The 16859-nt window shown below is 39.7% G+C and overlaps 1 protein-coding gene across 2 annotated transcripts in view; it reads right to left on the reverse strand.

Annotated features, from left to right (window-relative positions):
* Positions 1–3517: 3517 nt before the first annotated feature.
* The window catches only part of glt1d1 (glycosyltransferase 1 domain containing 1), a 22091-nt gene continuing 8749 nt past the window's right edge, over positions 3518–16859 (reverse strand). For both annotated transcript variants that reach the window (XM_058390581.1, XM_058390580.1), the window contains 6 exons: positions 13091–13189; positions 12029–12078; positions 9863–9906; positions 9306–9426; positions 8117–8215; positions 3518–5279 (listed from right to left, as the gene is read on the reverse strand). In XM_058390581.1, the coding sequence (XP_058246564.1) occupies positions 5133–5279; positions 8117–8215; positions 9306–9426; positions 9863–9906; positions 12029–12078; positions 13091–13189 (560 nt within the window). In that variant the 3' untranslated portion in view covers positions 3518–5132. The remainder of the gene's footprint in view (positions 5280–8116; positions 8216–9305; positions 9427–9862; positions 9907–12028; positions 12079–13090; positions 13190–16859) is intronic.

The following is a 16859-nucleotide window of genomic DNA, read 5'->3' on the forward strand; positions in this document are numbered from 1 at the left end:
CTGCTCAAATCTGTGCATTATGATGGTTAGCCTTGTTGGGCCATGAACTGAGGTTCTCTGATCCTCCCTGACTCTCAAAGTTCTTGGGGTGCTTGGACAGGTCCAGGCACTTGGAACATAACATAACGCCAAGGTACGGCGATCAGAGAAAGGTGCTTAAACTCCCAGGTTTATCGGGCTAGCAGGGGCTCAGAGACAGAACAGTGGGAGAGACAGAACAAAAATCTAAATAAACATGAGCATATGGTTCTTGCTGCTAAGCAAAATCTTTGACATTCCCGAGATTTATTTATGTCTGTAAGATTAGTACAACTAAGTAGATGAGCACCAAAACACTTCACTTTCCGAACTAGCGTAAAATTGCCACATACTGGGTTCCTGGCTAAGTACCGATAGTAAAGACGCCTCAATGTTTTGACGTGACTTAGCCGCCATGAACAGTTCTCCCTCAGACCACACGAGAGCACCATTACCAGCTGCGTGAACTTCTTCTTATGTTGTTTGCTCCTTTTCTTCTTTAATTATCACTCACATGTTTTGTATTTTTCTAAACGTGTCTCCTTATTTCAGTTCCATATTTCTCTTCTTTGTTTGCTGGAGTCTGAGTTTATGTTCATGTGTGTGGTGAGATTTCTGGTTCCTGTTTATAATGTTTATAGTTTGTTTTCAAGCTTGTGGTTGTGAAGCTTTGCCTAGCTTTAGCACAGTTCAGCAAAGGATTATATTTATACTCTGGTCATTCAGTGGCCTGGTAGTGTGTCATTCAGTCGGAGAACCATAATTACACACACACACACACACACACACACACACACATCAAATTTCACATGTAATTTATATGAGCACACGACAATTCCACACTGTTTCAAAAAGTACAACGTTTTAGTAGATAAAATGTATTGTATTTTACTTTATTATTTTTTTCTTTCCTTATTGCAGCACCAACAAGAATCTTATTGTACAGGATGTTTGTTGTTGTTGACAATAAAGTGGTTGAATCTTGAATAAAACTCTAAAGGGTTAAACTCTGACATTTTACTTCATCTACTCCTCCTCCTCATCCTCCTACTAATAAATGATTATTACTATCAATTTCAACACTTCCTCCAACTCACTGCAGCAGTTTCTTCAAGGTTGAATTAAGTTAAATACAATAATTAATGTGTTCTGGTTTCATTAATAAGGGAAAGTTTGCAGATGAAGCTTAAAAGATGAAAAACAGGCGCAGTACAGAAAAGCACAAAGCAGGTCTGTAGTGAATGTGTACAGTGTGCCCCCTAGTGGTCATGACTATGAACAACACGTTACAATGAAACCATTCATTAATACCGCGGCAAATATTTAGTATCTTGAAACATTCCATATGTTATGATTTCTTTATCAGCAGCTCATTCACATGTATTATCACGTGTTATCTTTACCTCTATTTTTATTATTATTTTCAGATCTCCCAGATCCTGAAAACTTGTTAATAGTCAGGTGATATAAATACACATTTATGAGTTATTCAGATATTTTTCTTTCATGCTCTCATACTTACATCCCTCAGTCGCATAAATAACACATCTGGAGGAAATCCAGAGAGAATCAGCACGGTGTGCTTTTCATTTAAACGCAACAGAAATAAATCCAGCATGCAAAGATATTTACACAAATACACACCTTTTAACACCCTGTGTTCATCCACCAAGTGATGTTCTGTCCCAGAAACCTGGAAGAGTTCTGTTTTAGAAAGTTTACTTTCAGATATGAAGCATATATCTCACTGAATTCTGATCTAAACTAATATTCACAAAAACAGAGCTGATGTCCTTCTAATGAGGGAAATGGAAAAGATGATAACTTTATACAGCTTGTATTACTTATTGGCTTGAAATGAGAAATATTTATTCATCAGTCTAAGCATCATGTCTGTATAAAGGAGAAATGATACGCGAACATAAACCTCCTCTTCATCATCATTCATGTTCATTTAAGGTGCCAGAGAAAGGTCGATATTAGAATATATATATATATATATATATAAAATGTAAAATGGTCATTTTTACAGAATATTATGTACATGATCATGTACCGGAAAGTCAAATAAATTCTAAAACTTTGAGGATGATCTGCATTCTATCCTCTGGGTTTGAGGATATCAGTGAAGAAAGAGCCTTTTATACGAGTTTAAATACCATTAAAGAGAACAAATGGGTGAGCAGGTAAATGCTTCTGTGGTGTGAATATAAAGCAGGACATTACACTCAGGGCATTTTTCTTATCACCAGAAACTGCAGCATCAAAACCACACAGAAAACCAATATGTGCTAAAAATATCTGCTCCATTTAAAGAGCATCCGGGGAGGAATTTTCATCAGGGGAAAAGGAAAAGAAAGGAAAGGAAAGGAAAGGAAAGGAAAGGAAAGGAAAGGAAAGGAAGGGAGGGAGGGAAGGAAGGAAGGAAGTTGAGCAAGGCCCTTAATCCTCAGTTGCTCAGTTGTGGGAAAAATGAGATAAATTGTAGGTCACTCTGGATAAGGGCTTCTGCCGAATGCTGTAAATGTACTGTAAGAACAAGAAACTGGAAAAAGATAAGGTGAAGTTTTTCCAGTCGTCTGCTGTCCAGCATTCAATTCTTCATTTTTACAACAATATATAAAATATGTACCGTGCTCTCAGTGAAGTGCAGAAGTTGTCCACCTTCACACTGTACTCATGTGACCCCGTCCACTAGCGCTGCCCGACTGGTCCACCATCTCTCAGGGTAAAAGGTCTCTGTTCTGGCACAGAGGTGGTGGACTGAACTCCCCCTAGATGTCCGGTACAGTCGAGTCACTGACCGCCTTCAAACCACGACTATCTCTTCCTGAAACACTTAAACTAGCTCTTGTTTTTTTCCCAGTTTAGATATTGTTATTTGTATGTAAATATTTTTTTTTAAAAAAATACCCCAGTTTTTTAGACTAATAGTACTCCAGGTCTGTGACCTATTGACCCAGTGTTAATGTATTCATTGATAGAGACTTAAAGCACTTTTGGGCGTCGCTCTGGATAAGAGCGTCTGCTGAATGCCAGAAATGTAAATGTGATCGAGTTCTTCATTTTGTTAAAATTCGTCACTTTATAGATGATCCCTAACTAAAGCGTTCTCAAAGACTCAGTTCACGCTGCAAGTGTTTCTGAAGCTTTAAATAAAATTTATCTTCTGTATAACAAATTTCTTATATGAAAAAATCTAAATGTATATTTTAACTTGTCTTTAAATCCATGGAAGCTGTTTAACCGTTTAAGATAATAAGTGAAGATGTTTTGGACAAATCCATGTGTAATGTTTTACGTCAAATCCGCTGCGTCTTACTGTCTCTCACAGAGCTCCATCTCACAGACAGATTACATTTCCCTTAAATGACCTTTATTAAATTAATATTAAATTCTGATTATTTCATGAATTGCTTGATCTTTCAGTGATAAGATATAAAACAGATAAATGAAGACCATGTGCACATTTTATAATTTTACAGCTCAAAGAAGAGGATCCCTGTTTTTTTATGCAAAAAGCTCTTTATTTTTAACATGCAGTGAATTCAGAAGACACTCAGGACCTGATTTCATTCAGAAAAAGAATGAATAAATATCATTTTAAAAAGCGTTTCCTTTACAGCATTTACATCAATAACCGTGATTCAGTTTAAAACCTGCTGTGTGTAAAGATTTTCCTAAAAACTATTTCAGAGCCACAGTTTGAGAATGATGAAGCGTATTGATGTTACAGGTCTGAGTTCCTATAAAACCTTCGATACGGTTTATACGGATTTATATTTCTGTAAACGGTTCATTATATAAAACAGTAAAACTACATGTAAAAAAACTGGAAATCAGACGTTTTCAGACTCGTTTACATTCCTATTCTGCACCTAATTATCACATCACTGTTAATATCTAACTTTTATATGAAACACTTTTTACATTGATTACGTTTAACGATATACTTTATTCATTATATACAGTCATTTAAACCCAACTTCAAACTGGATTATTAGAAATAAATAAACATCGCCTAGGACGATACATTCAGTCTTAATGCAGAAAACCCGGTTCTTCAGGTGTCCCTCTGGGTAGAAGCCTATAAAAGTCTTTTTCTTATTTTGAAAGATTAAAACCTTAAACCTGCTAAATTATCCAACTTTAAGCAACCATTCATCCTAAAAAGTGGAACCAGGAACTACATGTTAATCTCCTGACCGGTTCTACATATTAAGAAGACCATAATGAGTAACAGTGTGGAGTTGGTGCTGCACACTTCCCATGTAAAAACATACACACTTAAAAAAAAGAAGGGTTCTTTAAAGGTTCGTTGGAGAATTAAGGATTTAAACATACATAAAGTTTAACATGGAAGAAAATGCCTTTGGGTTCTAACACAGAACCTTTAAAGGGACAAGCGAAGGACAGGAGACGCTGAATACACAATCTACAGACCTGGTCATTATTTCTGATTGTCCAGTTTGAGGTTAAAAATATTAAATTAAAGATATCTATATTTACATGCAATAATTTTTCACATTAACACATGAATATTAATTATATCTGCTAATATTCTAAAACATAAAGTTAGCTGTTCTTGGCGGTCTAATTAGGTACTTAACAGGTGAATGATATTGATATCTTAGAGCAAAGATTTTAACCAGAAAATGTCTGAAAAATGTTTTATTAATTATAATATTAGCACCGAGTCGCGTGTGGAATTACGTCTTATGTGTGTATAAGCTCAAGAACGCAGTTGATCGTCTTTGTATTTTTTTAGCTGCTTAGGATAAAATGGACCCCGACGTTTGGTTTAAAACGTTTTCCTCTATTGAATACAAACACACACACACACACACACACACACACACATACGTTGGAAGACGACTTTCCTGTTGCGTAAAAATAAACTGAAAATTTTTTTCTTGTAACCGAACGTTTATAAAAACCCTTTTGATTTTAATTCCCTTACTGAAATTCTTCATTGCTCCTGTTACGGTAAACCTGAAACGATCTCACACCCGTATAAAAAATCCATCATTTGTAAAAACAGAAGAGATCTTTGAGAAAATCTCCTCAAACTTGTGAGACATGTGAGTGAACCAGAAAACAGTGAAGTCCGAGCCTTACTGCAGTTTTTCCACCAGCTGCTGGTACGTGGTTCTCTCTTTCACACAGTCGTGTCTCTCCATAATGTAACGTTTTCCGTTGGTCCTCAGGTTCTTCTGCAGTTCCTCGTCACCCAGCAGTCTCTTGGACAGAAGCACAAACTCCTACAGAAGAAGAGGAGATGGTGAGATGATCCTAAGATCACGGTTAGTCTGTATTAGCATGAAAGTGTTAGTATAGTGAATCTAAATGAGAGCTGAGATCTTTTACAGAGAATGAAACGGATCCATTTGAAACCATCTTTAGAGACTCAAAAGTACAACTGTACAACCTTCTAACCTCAAACCTTTACAGCTGTTTGTAAATGTTTTCAATAAATAAATCAATCAGCTATGTTACTGAACATGTTCACAGCACATTTACATTTAGCCACACCCACAAAACTCCATATACAGTTCTGCCCAATCTCCAGATGTGAACCCTACTGAAAACCTCTGGAATGTCATAAGAGGAAGATGGATGATCACAAACCATCAAGTAAAGCTGAGCTGTTTGCTTTTTTGCAGTGAGAGTGGTATAAAGTTCCCCAACAGCAACGTGAGAAACTGGTGGAGATCATGGAGCTAAAACCCATGCAGATCGGGTTATTCCACCAAATACTGATCTCTTAATGTTATTTAACCAAAGCATTAACACAATCTGTTTACAAATGATTAGCATTTTGTTTTATTTGAGTTATTAAAGCTCTGAAATACTGCATGATCTTGGGTTATTTTGAGGTGATGTCATTTCCTTTAAATATACACTCTAAATAACAATAGTTATATTTTGAATTTAGGATGTGTTCTCCAGCATGTGTTCTCCAGCATGTGTTCTCCAGCATGTGTTCCACCTGCATGGCTTGCTACAAGACGTTCTGCCACCTTTTGGGGACGTCCATCAGCCTCTTGTCTGGGTTCCAACGGCCAGACCGAGCATTTAAATCAAGAACTGGAAAGAGGACTTCACTCTGCTCTGAAAATCCCTAGTCCTGGTCAGCCAACCTCATATGAGTGGAATACGCCCACAACTCCCTGCCATCCACCACCACAGGTCTCTCCCCCTTTCAGGCCACCTACGGTTATCAGCCACCTCTATTCTCCACCCAGGAGTTGGCTCCTTCCGCCCTTGCACTGGTGAAGCAATGTCCTCGGACCTGGTCTAGAACCCGCTCTGTGCTTTTCCGATCCTCCAAGAGTTATGCCCAGTGGGCTAATCAGAGACGCCGTCCGGCTCCCCCCTATCGTGGTGGTTAACAAGTATGGTTATCTACACGGGAGCTACCCCTGAGGGTCGCCTGCCTGAAGCTTGCCCCACGTTTCATTGGACCATTCCCCATATTCAAGGTTCTCAACACAGTGTCTATCCACCTTACACTATCCTGAATGCTATGCATTTACCCGGCCTTCCATGTATCTTGACTTAAGCATGTCCTCCTCACTCTTCATCACCTCAGAGACTCCTCTCTGTGGGAAAGTGACACATTTCATACCTCATAATATTCCTCTAATGTTCTTGATGATATTACATCCTTTTCTTGTCATATACTCTCTCTGTTTTATTCATACTGTACACAGCAGATCTGTGTGTGTGTGTGTGTGTGTATGTGTGTGTGTGTGTGTGTGTGTGTGTGTTTCCATTTAAAGCTCTGTCACTCTCCCATGCTGGTTAATCTTATCCATGAATGCAGGACTAGATATCTGTCTCTGTGTGTGAAGCTAACATTCATCCACGGTCTCGTGAGAGAATCTGCGTTTCCCAGCATGCCGCGGTGTAAGACTGGTGATATGGCACAGCAGGACGTGTGAAACCGCAAGAACATCAGAGTCTCCTTCAGAATGAAATGATTCTCTTATTGTGTGTAATGAGGCTCTTTCTATGAGACGCTGCAGGATCCGAACTCGAGCTGTAGATGATTCAATTGTATCACCACACACACACACACACACACACACACACACACACACACACAGTCTCATATCTGCTCAGTGGTGGTTTAATTGTGGTCCCCTTTTATTTCAACAACCTTTTAATAAAATTGTGTTTCGTCTTTAAACCGAGTTTAATATTTCCCCATTGGATGTACAACAATTTCACACATTTTCTTTGTCCTCCTGCGATATCAGTCAGATATGATTACAGAATTCATGAGACTAATTTATATTCAGCCACGCCTACAAAAGACCATAAAAGCTCACCGAAACTGAGAAAACTTTGACTAAACAGTGAAAAAGCGCATCCTAAGCAGGACATGAGCTCAATGTTCCAGTAACGCAGCTCGACCACTGCAGCGCCTCGGCTACTGCAGACACACTAACCACACACGCTAACCACACACGCTAACCACACACGCTAACCACACACGCTAACCACACACGCTAACTCTTACTCTTTATATAAGGAGCCAGGGCTCAGTCTTATTTGTCTCAGTGTAGGTCATTAATATGAAAATCTTCACATTAATTTGGTGTGTAATTGAAATTAATCAGTGATTTATACTTGAAAGCGTAATCTGAATAAAAAATCACTGACAAATAAACATGATATAAAGGTGAACAGTCGAGGTTTAAATGAAAAATGTAAATGCTTCAGTGAAAGATTTACAGAAATGGACCAGATACACAGACAGCTTTTTAAAAAATTATATGAAAACCATACAATTCATTTCTAATGATTTTCAGCCCTGGCTGGAGGGAATACTGCTTATCTCCGACTAAGAGCTCTGTACTGTAGATGACTGAGTGTGTAGAAACGTGCTATTTAAACACACATGCTATTATTTTTATAGTTAATTATTCATGCAGAGACGAAGAAAAATAAATCTCAGAGCCATGTTATAAAGCAGAATGTTTTCAGTGCCTCCAGATACTTACTTTCTTTTTTTAATTATCAAAGACAACATGAACATGTAATCTCCTTTCTGTTCTGAATAAGATTAACAACAAAGATTTCTAAAGCTCACCTCCGGGGACGTGTAGAGCAGGCCGCTGTGCTCGTGTTGGACTACTGCAGCGTTCCCGGGAATATCCCTCGCTAACACCGGCACACACAAATCCATGGCCTGAGAAACACACACACACACACACACACGAGATGTGTTAGCACGGATATACGTGAGTGTGTAATAATCAGATAATTCCAATTCAAGGGTACAGAAGAAACATGCATATAATTAGTGCTTTAATCCTCAGACATATTCTCCAGTGTTTGCTGTAGATAAACCAGATTACTGTGGAACACACCGATAAGACCGGGATTAGCGGAAAAATGTCAGGTCTGTACGACACAGTGGGATTTTGAGCAATATCTCTGCATGTATGAGATTAGATTTCTGATTCGATCCTGGAAAATATTACGGCTTCAGAGGTTTTACTGAGAAATGAAGCTGAAAGAGTTATTTTCCACATAATGAAGTGAAATATCAGTTTATAAACCGTATATTACATTAGATATTACTGAGAAGGAATAATGTAATAAATGAATAGATTATTAGTTTATTACATTACTGACAGTTTATTTCTACATTATGTTTTTCTCTTTATATTATAGAGCTCTTACATTACAGACAAATTTGCAGCCTCAGCTGTAAGCAAAATTTATTTATTAATTTTTTTTGCTAAAATTTGAGTAATTTCTGGTAAAATGCTGTTATAAAGGTCCCTGGTCAGTGAGGAAATTTACACAAGAATTTCACAGCAGAAGTTACACAAAAATTCTTGTGTAAATCCACGTGTGTAAATCTGTCAGGAATTTTTTTTTTGTATTTCAGATAAAAACTACTCACAATTTTATAGGATAATATTCTAAAAAAAAAATTAAATTAGCCTAATAGTAACTTTTTCCATATTGGAGTTTTTACACTGATTGTGGTTAATTTTCTAAAAGGGAATTTTCACCTATTTAATAAGAATTTTTTTCAGGTTATTGTAGTTATTCTTTGCTAATCAAGTGATGTCATCATAATATATCTCTTTTTTTTGTAAATCTATATCTACGTATGACATGAATTAAATGTCGCTGCTGAATTTCATGTGTTTTGGTTAAACCTTTAGAAGCCTGAACCTTAAGGTCTGATCAAGTCTAGGAGGAAATCAGGGCTCAAAGTCGATCCCACTGCGTACAACGTTCCACTCTGACGTGACGACACAAACCTCTAAGATGGCGGCGGACATGCCTTCAGAAACGGAGGAGTTGACCACTGCGAATGATTTCCTCATGGCGGCGTGAAGTTCCTCCTGATTCCTCTCCGCTGCTAAAAATACTCCAGCAGATCTACAAACACAAGTTTTGAGGAAAGTTCTAGAAAGAAGCGAGACAGCAGACTGGAGTAGAAAGCTACAGCAGCAAACGCTGGTCTCTCGGGATTCCAACTTAAAAAAATATATATATTTCTTATCGCGTTCCCACACGATCTCGCAATTCATCCTGGGCTAAGATGCTAGTCTGATAGCGTGACATCCTCCATGCATTATAGCGAAGCTTGTTTACACTTTCACTTTAGCTAAAAGTGAGTGTGTACAGAGATAAGTTTACACACTCGAATACCAATTTCGTGTGAGGGTCCAAAGCTGGAAAAAAAGAGGAAAACCTGTATAAAAGTCAAAGCGCGAAGACAATTTCTTGCGTACTTTGTTGGAGATAAAAAGCTGAGCCATCTGAAGAAAGTCTAAGAAGAGGAGTGGAAAGATGAAAGAGGAGGGAGCTTTACCTCTTCACACATTCTTCAACTTCTGAGCTAAGTACAGGATCGATCTGGAAAAAACGCAGAAAAAATAGAGTGAGTAAAATAAAAAAGTAAGACTTTTCTGCTGTCGAAGCGTAAACCCTCCGGCGGATCTTTCAGATCTTTCCTCCGATAAACAGGAGTCGTGTTTGTTTTTTTGGGAAAGATCACAGATCTCTTGTTGTTCTGTGTGTTTGTCTTTTCTGAACCCATCTGTACTGAAGCTCTGAAACTGGAGACTCCTTCCATAAATGTTCCATAAACATCTCCTTACAGAAATCCTCACCGTATCAACATGACGTTACTATGGAAACGATACGGTATCAGACCGGGTACATGAATATAAACCTGTGCTACAATCAGAGCTGCTATTAGAGGGAATTAATCAACGCCTTCTGAGTTCTCAAGAACAACCCCATGGTTCCTTAAACATTAATGTTCCTTACAGAAAACCTCACCATATCAAAATAACGTTACTATGGAAACGATAAGGTATCAGACCTGCTGTTAGAGAGAATTAATCAACGCCTTCTGAGTTCTCAAGAACAACCCCATGGTTCCTTAAACATTAATGTTCCTTACAGAAAACCTCACCATATCAAAATAACGTTACTATGGAAACGATAAGGTATCAGACCTGCTGTTAGAGAGAATTAATCAACGCCTTCTGAGTTCTCAAGAACAACCCCATGGTTCCATGGAGTTTTGAAGGTTAAGGAACATCTTACTGTAATTATATACAAATAGCCTTTATTATCGCCACACATAACAATACAGCACAGTGGAATTTTCTTCGCATATCCCAGCAGAGGAAGTTGGGGTCAGAGCGCAGGGGCAGTTATGATACAGCGCCCTGGAACAGAGAGAGGGTTAAGGGCCTTACTCAACTGCCCAACAGTGGAGCTTGGTGGTCCCTTGGCTTGAACCCCAATCAACAACCCAGAGCCTTGACCACTTGAGCCACCATTGCCCCAGTATATCTAGAAATAAATGCTGCAACTAAATGCTGAATCATGGAAACAGTTTCTTTCTTTTTTGGACTTTTACAGATCAGGGTTAGAAAATCTCAAAATAAATCGCATAGTAAACGAGACCTGTGGTCATCCTGTGATTCTCACATTTATCTTGTGTAATAAGGGACCATGAGGGTGTGAGATGATTCCTGTAATACCCAAATCACGGCGTCTGGACAAGACGTTTTTACCTTCTCATCGTTTTCAAACACAGTGTTGGTGTTGATGAGAAAAGCATTAGAGAATACTGTCAGATTTTGGAGATTAAGGATAAGCAGAGAGGTTTTACCTCTGTTTGATTAACGATGATGTAAGTGCTCCGTTGTGTAAAGTCTCAGCAAATTATTCCTGAAATATTGTAGCTTGAAATGTTATCAAATCTAACAACATTGTTTGTGATGTTGACCATGGATGACTGAAGTGAGGAAGAAAGACTACAGTAATGTCGTTAATTTATAAGAAACGTGACCTGATGAATATTAATGATAAACTGTACAGAATCATCTGCACTCCACCATCTCCAAATATGAGGAGAAAACACCATCTATAACCAGCACTGAGCACTAGGTGGTGATAAACAAGCTGAGATCCTGACTTTGATTCAAAACAAATATATTGCAGTGTAAGAAAATACTCAAGTCTTGTGGGAACGAAGGCTTGGTACCTCTGGCATACACTTCAGATGAATTGATTTCTGTCAGATCTGTTGACTCAGAGCAACGGGAACATCATTCCACTTCATATTTGTCTCTCTATTTACTGACGTTTTAAGTTGATTCAAAGATCCGTCCCAGCTTGTGGCTGGTCCAAGATGATCCTCCATGAGACCCATGACCTTATCAAAGGCTTGCTAGAGAAGCAAATCCCAAAGCTAAGATGTGAAGTGAAGCAGCAGATGTTCTGACACAGGCTCTCGGCTAGCTCCTAATGTTCCCTGGCACGTCTGAGTATCAGATGTCAGAAGTGTGAATTTTATGGGCAGAATTTTATACCCAGCTCCTGCTGTGATCCCTTTCTAGCAGGTACATCCAATTCGCTTTCGGCTAGCATGCTAATACTCGTAAAGAAGCAGCTTGAGATCACACACATGACCACAAATGCGGCCAGCACATACACACACTTTTGGATTTGTGCTCACCTTCGGGCCAATGATGATGAGGATCACCAGAGGGTTCTGGGCATGCCATTCTGTTGGACACAAAATCTGGTAAAGGATTAGCCATGTAAATATGACAGAACACACACACACACACACACTCACACACCTCATGCCTTACTCATGCCTTCGGCCATGAGATCAGCAAATCACTGGGCATCATGGAGCCACCATAGGCCAAAATGCCCCTGGTAGACCTCTAACATATTAGAGCCAATAAAACCATGAAACACAGAGCACTGAAAACATAGAACCCTGGGAAACTAAGAAACATTGGACTATGAGAATATAGACACAAGGATTACAGATCCATGGGAACTGAGGAGTCTGAAAATTAAAAACCTGAAAACATAGACCTTGCGCACCCTACAAATACAGAACCATGGGAACTGAGGGCTCTTAGGAAAATGGAAAATTAAGGACCATGTAAGGCCTAAACACATAGCACTATAGGAATATTGGTCCTTAGGAACATAGAATCCTAAATCATAGAACCCTGAAAACATAGGACTATATAATGGTTAGACCCTGGGGACATACAATACAAATAACGGGCCCTGGAATTCTTTAAACCTTGGGAACAAAGAAGCATGAAAATCTAGGATCCTGGAGGTCTATGGATCTGGGAACACAGGATCTTGGAACTATTGGACCCAAGGATCCTTTGGACATAGAAGGGTGGAAACACAAGACACTAGACACATAGAACCTTGGGAACTTAGGACCCAGGAACATAGGTCCTGCTAACATGGACACATAGGAATCTGGAAATATAGACCATTAGACGAAGTAGATATGAAGTATGTGGCCACTGGAGGATTGAATAATGATTAAAGGATTCAGAGAAGTTATCTAGATCAGTGTCAAGGTTTTCTCTGAACTGTGCTCAGAATAAAATATTTGCTAATTAGCTACAATGCTTCTAGTTCTGCTGAGAGGAAATGGTAAGTACACAAGGCAGAACTGGAAGAGGTGTGGGGACTATAAACATGTCTGAGATGTTTACCGTGTTGGAGATTAAGTTTATATAGTGTGTGATGTCACCTGAGAAGGCGTTCAGCAGGTAGAGAGGATCCTTCACTTTCCGGAGTCCACACACTAACAGGAACACGTGGAGGTCATCTACTCGATCAACACGTACTCCTACAAACCCAAAACACAGGAGATCCTCCATCAGAAGAGTCCATCAATTTACTGTTTTTACAGCAAAGCAACCAGGAAAAAGACAGAAGAATAAAATGTAGCCCAAACTATTTATTCTGCTTTTTTAGGAACATAAAGCTCAGATTGGATGAGCTGGAAAACATGCTAATCACGGTCATGTCATATTTTACCAAAATAAACTAGCTAGACAGGTGACAGCCGTCATCTAGTCAGTAAAACACACACAGATATTATTTAACACACATCTATTGTGTATCAAAACACAACCTGTTTGTGTCTCAGCCATAACCGTTAGTAAGCTCGCTAACTGTCTCACTGGCTAATAATTAACTTGGGTATAGTTTCATAGCTAGCTTTTGTTCATTTTGTGATCCAGATTTAGTTTATCCGGATTTATACATCACTGAAATGATGCTAATGCAAAATGCACTTACTAAACAAATAGCAAACATTTCATTACCTAGATGGAACTTATTCTTGCTAATTTGGTTACAAAGCTAAACGCTCGTTTCATGTTTCTACAAATTTCAATATATATAAAGTTGGCATGTAGAATTTTCAGGGTTTCTCACTAGCAAAAGACAGAAAACAGCCACGAGGACAGTCGATAAAAAGTTCCCCAAGTCGATAACATGCTAGCTAGCAACTCTACATCTTTGCTAATGAACATTTTTGCTAATGAAATCAAGCAGCGTTCTAAATGGGAAGCTTTCGCCCTCTGCTAGGCGTGCCTAATCATGCCCTCAGTACTTCAAACAGCTCTGAATTGCTAATGTAATGAAACCGAAGTTAATTTCAATCCTGAACCTTTTAGCTGATTAGCATGTGTCCACATCCAGGACTTCAGAAACCCCGGTTCAGATGGCTGGGACGTCTGATCTGATCGACTCAACCGTGAAAACTGTGCAGGTGTTTAAATTCCCCTAAACCGGGAGGAGAGGTTAATGAAAGCGAGAAATAAGTCTGGAGGGAAGACCAAGAACTTCCACTGATGTGATGAAGATTTCCTGAAGCGATCTGGAATCATTTGGGGTGGGGGGGTGGGGGGGGTCAGCGACCGCTGGATCAGGGCGCTAATCCCTTTTAATCCCGTGACCGGTGCTAGCAGGCTGAAACACATGACAATATGTCTGAGATAGACTTCGCTGAAATGGGACACGACCCAAGTGACCACAACGCGCGGGATTAAACTCTTTTCGGCTTCTGTAACTCATTTCTCCGAGAGATAAGGCTACGATAAGGGACGGGAATTCATTTCCGCAGATAAGCATCCAATCCCATAATGCCTTCAGCAATTCAGACGTTAGGGTTCGACAGGAAAATCAGGCGCAGGATTAGAATGACAACACGGAAAAAGTCAAGGGCTGTCAAGGCAAAATGTCAGAAAAAGGGCTTCGTTCCATCATCGTAATTGGAGTTTGCTAATATTACAAAAAAGGAAAAAATAAAAAATGAGAGGAAGTGGAACGTTAAAGAATATCAGCTTAGGGCTAAAAATCAGGCTTTACAGACAGATTAGAGGTTAAAACCCTTCATACAGACGAGCAGCGGGAAAGGAAGTGTGCGTCAATGTGGGTTTAAAAAAGAAAAGAAATTCGTTCTAATCCAAGAAAAAGGAAATCATTCAAAGCTTTGAGTTAATTTAATTCACTGTTCACATTAATCAAATAAATAAAATCATTTTAATCTGGATTCTTTAAAAAAAAATTCCATTAAAGTTTTCATACATTTTGTTTTGTAATTGCAAAATACCGTGCTGTTACTATGACAACAATATTTTTTTAATCAAATGTCTGAATTGAAAGTTAATTCAGATCAAAACATTTAAACGAATGTATTACTGATATATTTTTATATTATTTTAAGTAGCCTTTATTTGTCACATATACATTTACTGCACAGTGAAATTCTTTCTTCACGTATCCCATCCTGGGGGGTTGGGGGTCAGAGACATGATGCAGTGCCCCTGGAGCAGGGGGAGGTTAGGGGCCTTGCTCAAGGGCCCAGCAGTGGCAGCTTGGCGGTGCTGGGGCTTGACCACTTGAACTAAACCACCGCCCCAATTTTATATTACTAATATCGATGCACTGGCTTCAATGATAGTAATATTTCTTATATTAGACCCTGATGCACTGATTATTTACCTGACAGTGAAGTTACTTCTTTATTTTTGATGAGGAACGTCTCTAGAAATGTTTCAGAACTGCAGGATTATGTTTCCTGTGATTATAATTACACATAAATCCACAATTTGAAAAAAGAAAATCAAATCAGGACAAGACACTTTTCATCCTGAGAAGGAAAGAAACTAAATCGATGCAATACAGGATGGTAAAGAAGAAGAGGAAGAAGAGGAAGATGAAGGTTTATCAATACATCCCAATGAGACAGAAGGAGCTAATCATCAGCTGGTATTTATTTCCTCCTGTAGCCGTCGATCCCGCTCGGCTCGGCTAACACAAAGCCCGGCGAATGCCATTTAAAGAAAACAAATCAGCAGCAGACGTTATCGTGAAACACATCACAAACATCTTATAACGGAACCCGGCGATTCGTGAAGGTTTTCGGTGTTGTCCACTGACGAGACACTGACAGCTCAATCTAGATTTCCTCCAGCTTGGGGATTTTATCGGATCTCGATCAGACGTGAGGCTAAAATCCAATAAAACAAAACACACATCTGAGACACGCGTCAGGCTGCAGATACCGAAAACGCTTTAGCACCAGACTGCGCGGTTTCACCTGACGTTTTCTGACCCAGAGCTTTCTGTAGATTTCTTTCTTTTCTTCTGTATTGATCGGTTCTGTCTCGGCTATTATGAGAGAAATCTTTAATGTTGAAAAATTCAACAATAAGGACATTTTTCTTTAAAGATTTACATTAAGATTTATATTGTATATATACACAATATAAAATAATGAAATGAATTGTTGAATAATGTGGCCTCCAGGTGGTCCAGCAGCAGGATCCCACGCTCTCGTTGCCGTGGTCCCGCTATGGCCAGCAGCAGGATCCCGCGCTCTCGTTGCCGTGGTCCCGCTATGGCCAGCAGCAGGATCCCGCGCTCTCGTTGCCGTGGTCCCGCTATGGCCAGCAGCAGGATCCCGCGCTCTCGTTGCCGTGGTCCCGCTATGGCCAGCAGCAGGATCCCGCGCTCTCGTTGCCGTGGTCCCGCTATGGCCAGCAGCAGGATCCCGCGCTCTCGTTGCCGTGGTCCCGCTATGGCCAGCAGCAGGATCCCGCGCTCTCGTTGCCGTGGTCCCGCTATGGCCAGCAGCAGGATCCCGCGCTCTCGTTGCCGTGGTCCCGCTATGGCCAGCAGCAGGATCCCGCGCTCTCGTTGCCGCAACCTGGGTTGGATTCCCGGGCAGGGCGCCACCCCAGTCACTGAAGAGTTAACTCTCAGTGCTGGTCCCAAACCCAGATATAAATGGGAGGGTTGCGAAAGGAAGGGCATCCTACAAACAGCAGACCCTGCCATTGCGCGGGACAAACACTAGGATGAAAATAATACACCATAAACTCATGTTTTTCCTGGAGATACCTAACAAAATGAATACAGCTAGGAAAGAATAGCATAGAGGTGGTGAGGGAAGGACTCTTTATAGCTGCTATAATGTAAGTGACAACTTGTGAAACATTCAATGT

The sequence above is a fragment of the Hemibagrus wyckioides genome, linkage group LG05 (genome assembly GCF_019097595.1).
Source record: "Hemibagrus wyckioides isolate EC202008001 linkage group LG05, SWU_Hwy_1.0, whole genome shotgun sequence".
In the NCBI taxonomy this organism is placed as follows: Eukaryota; Metazoa; Chordata; class Actinopteri; order Siluriformes; family Bagridae; genus Hemibagrus; species Hemibagrus wyckioides.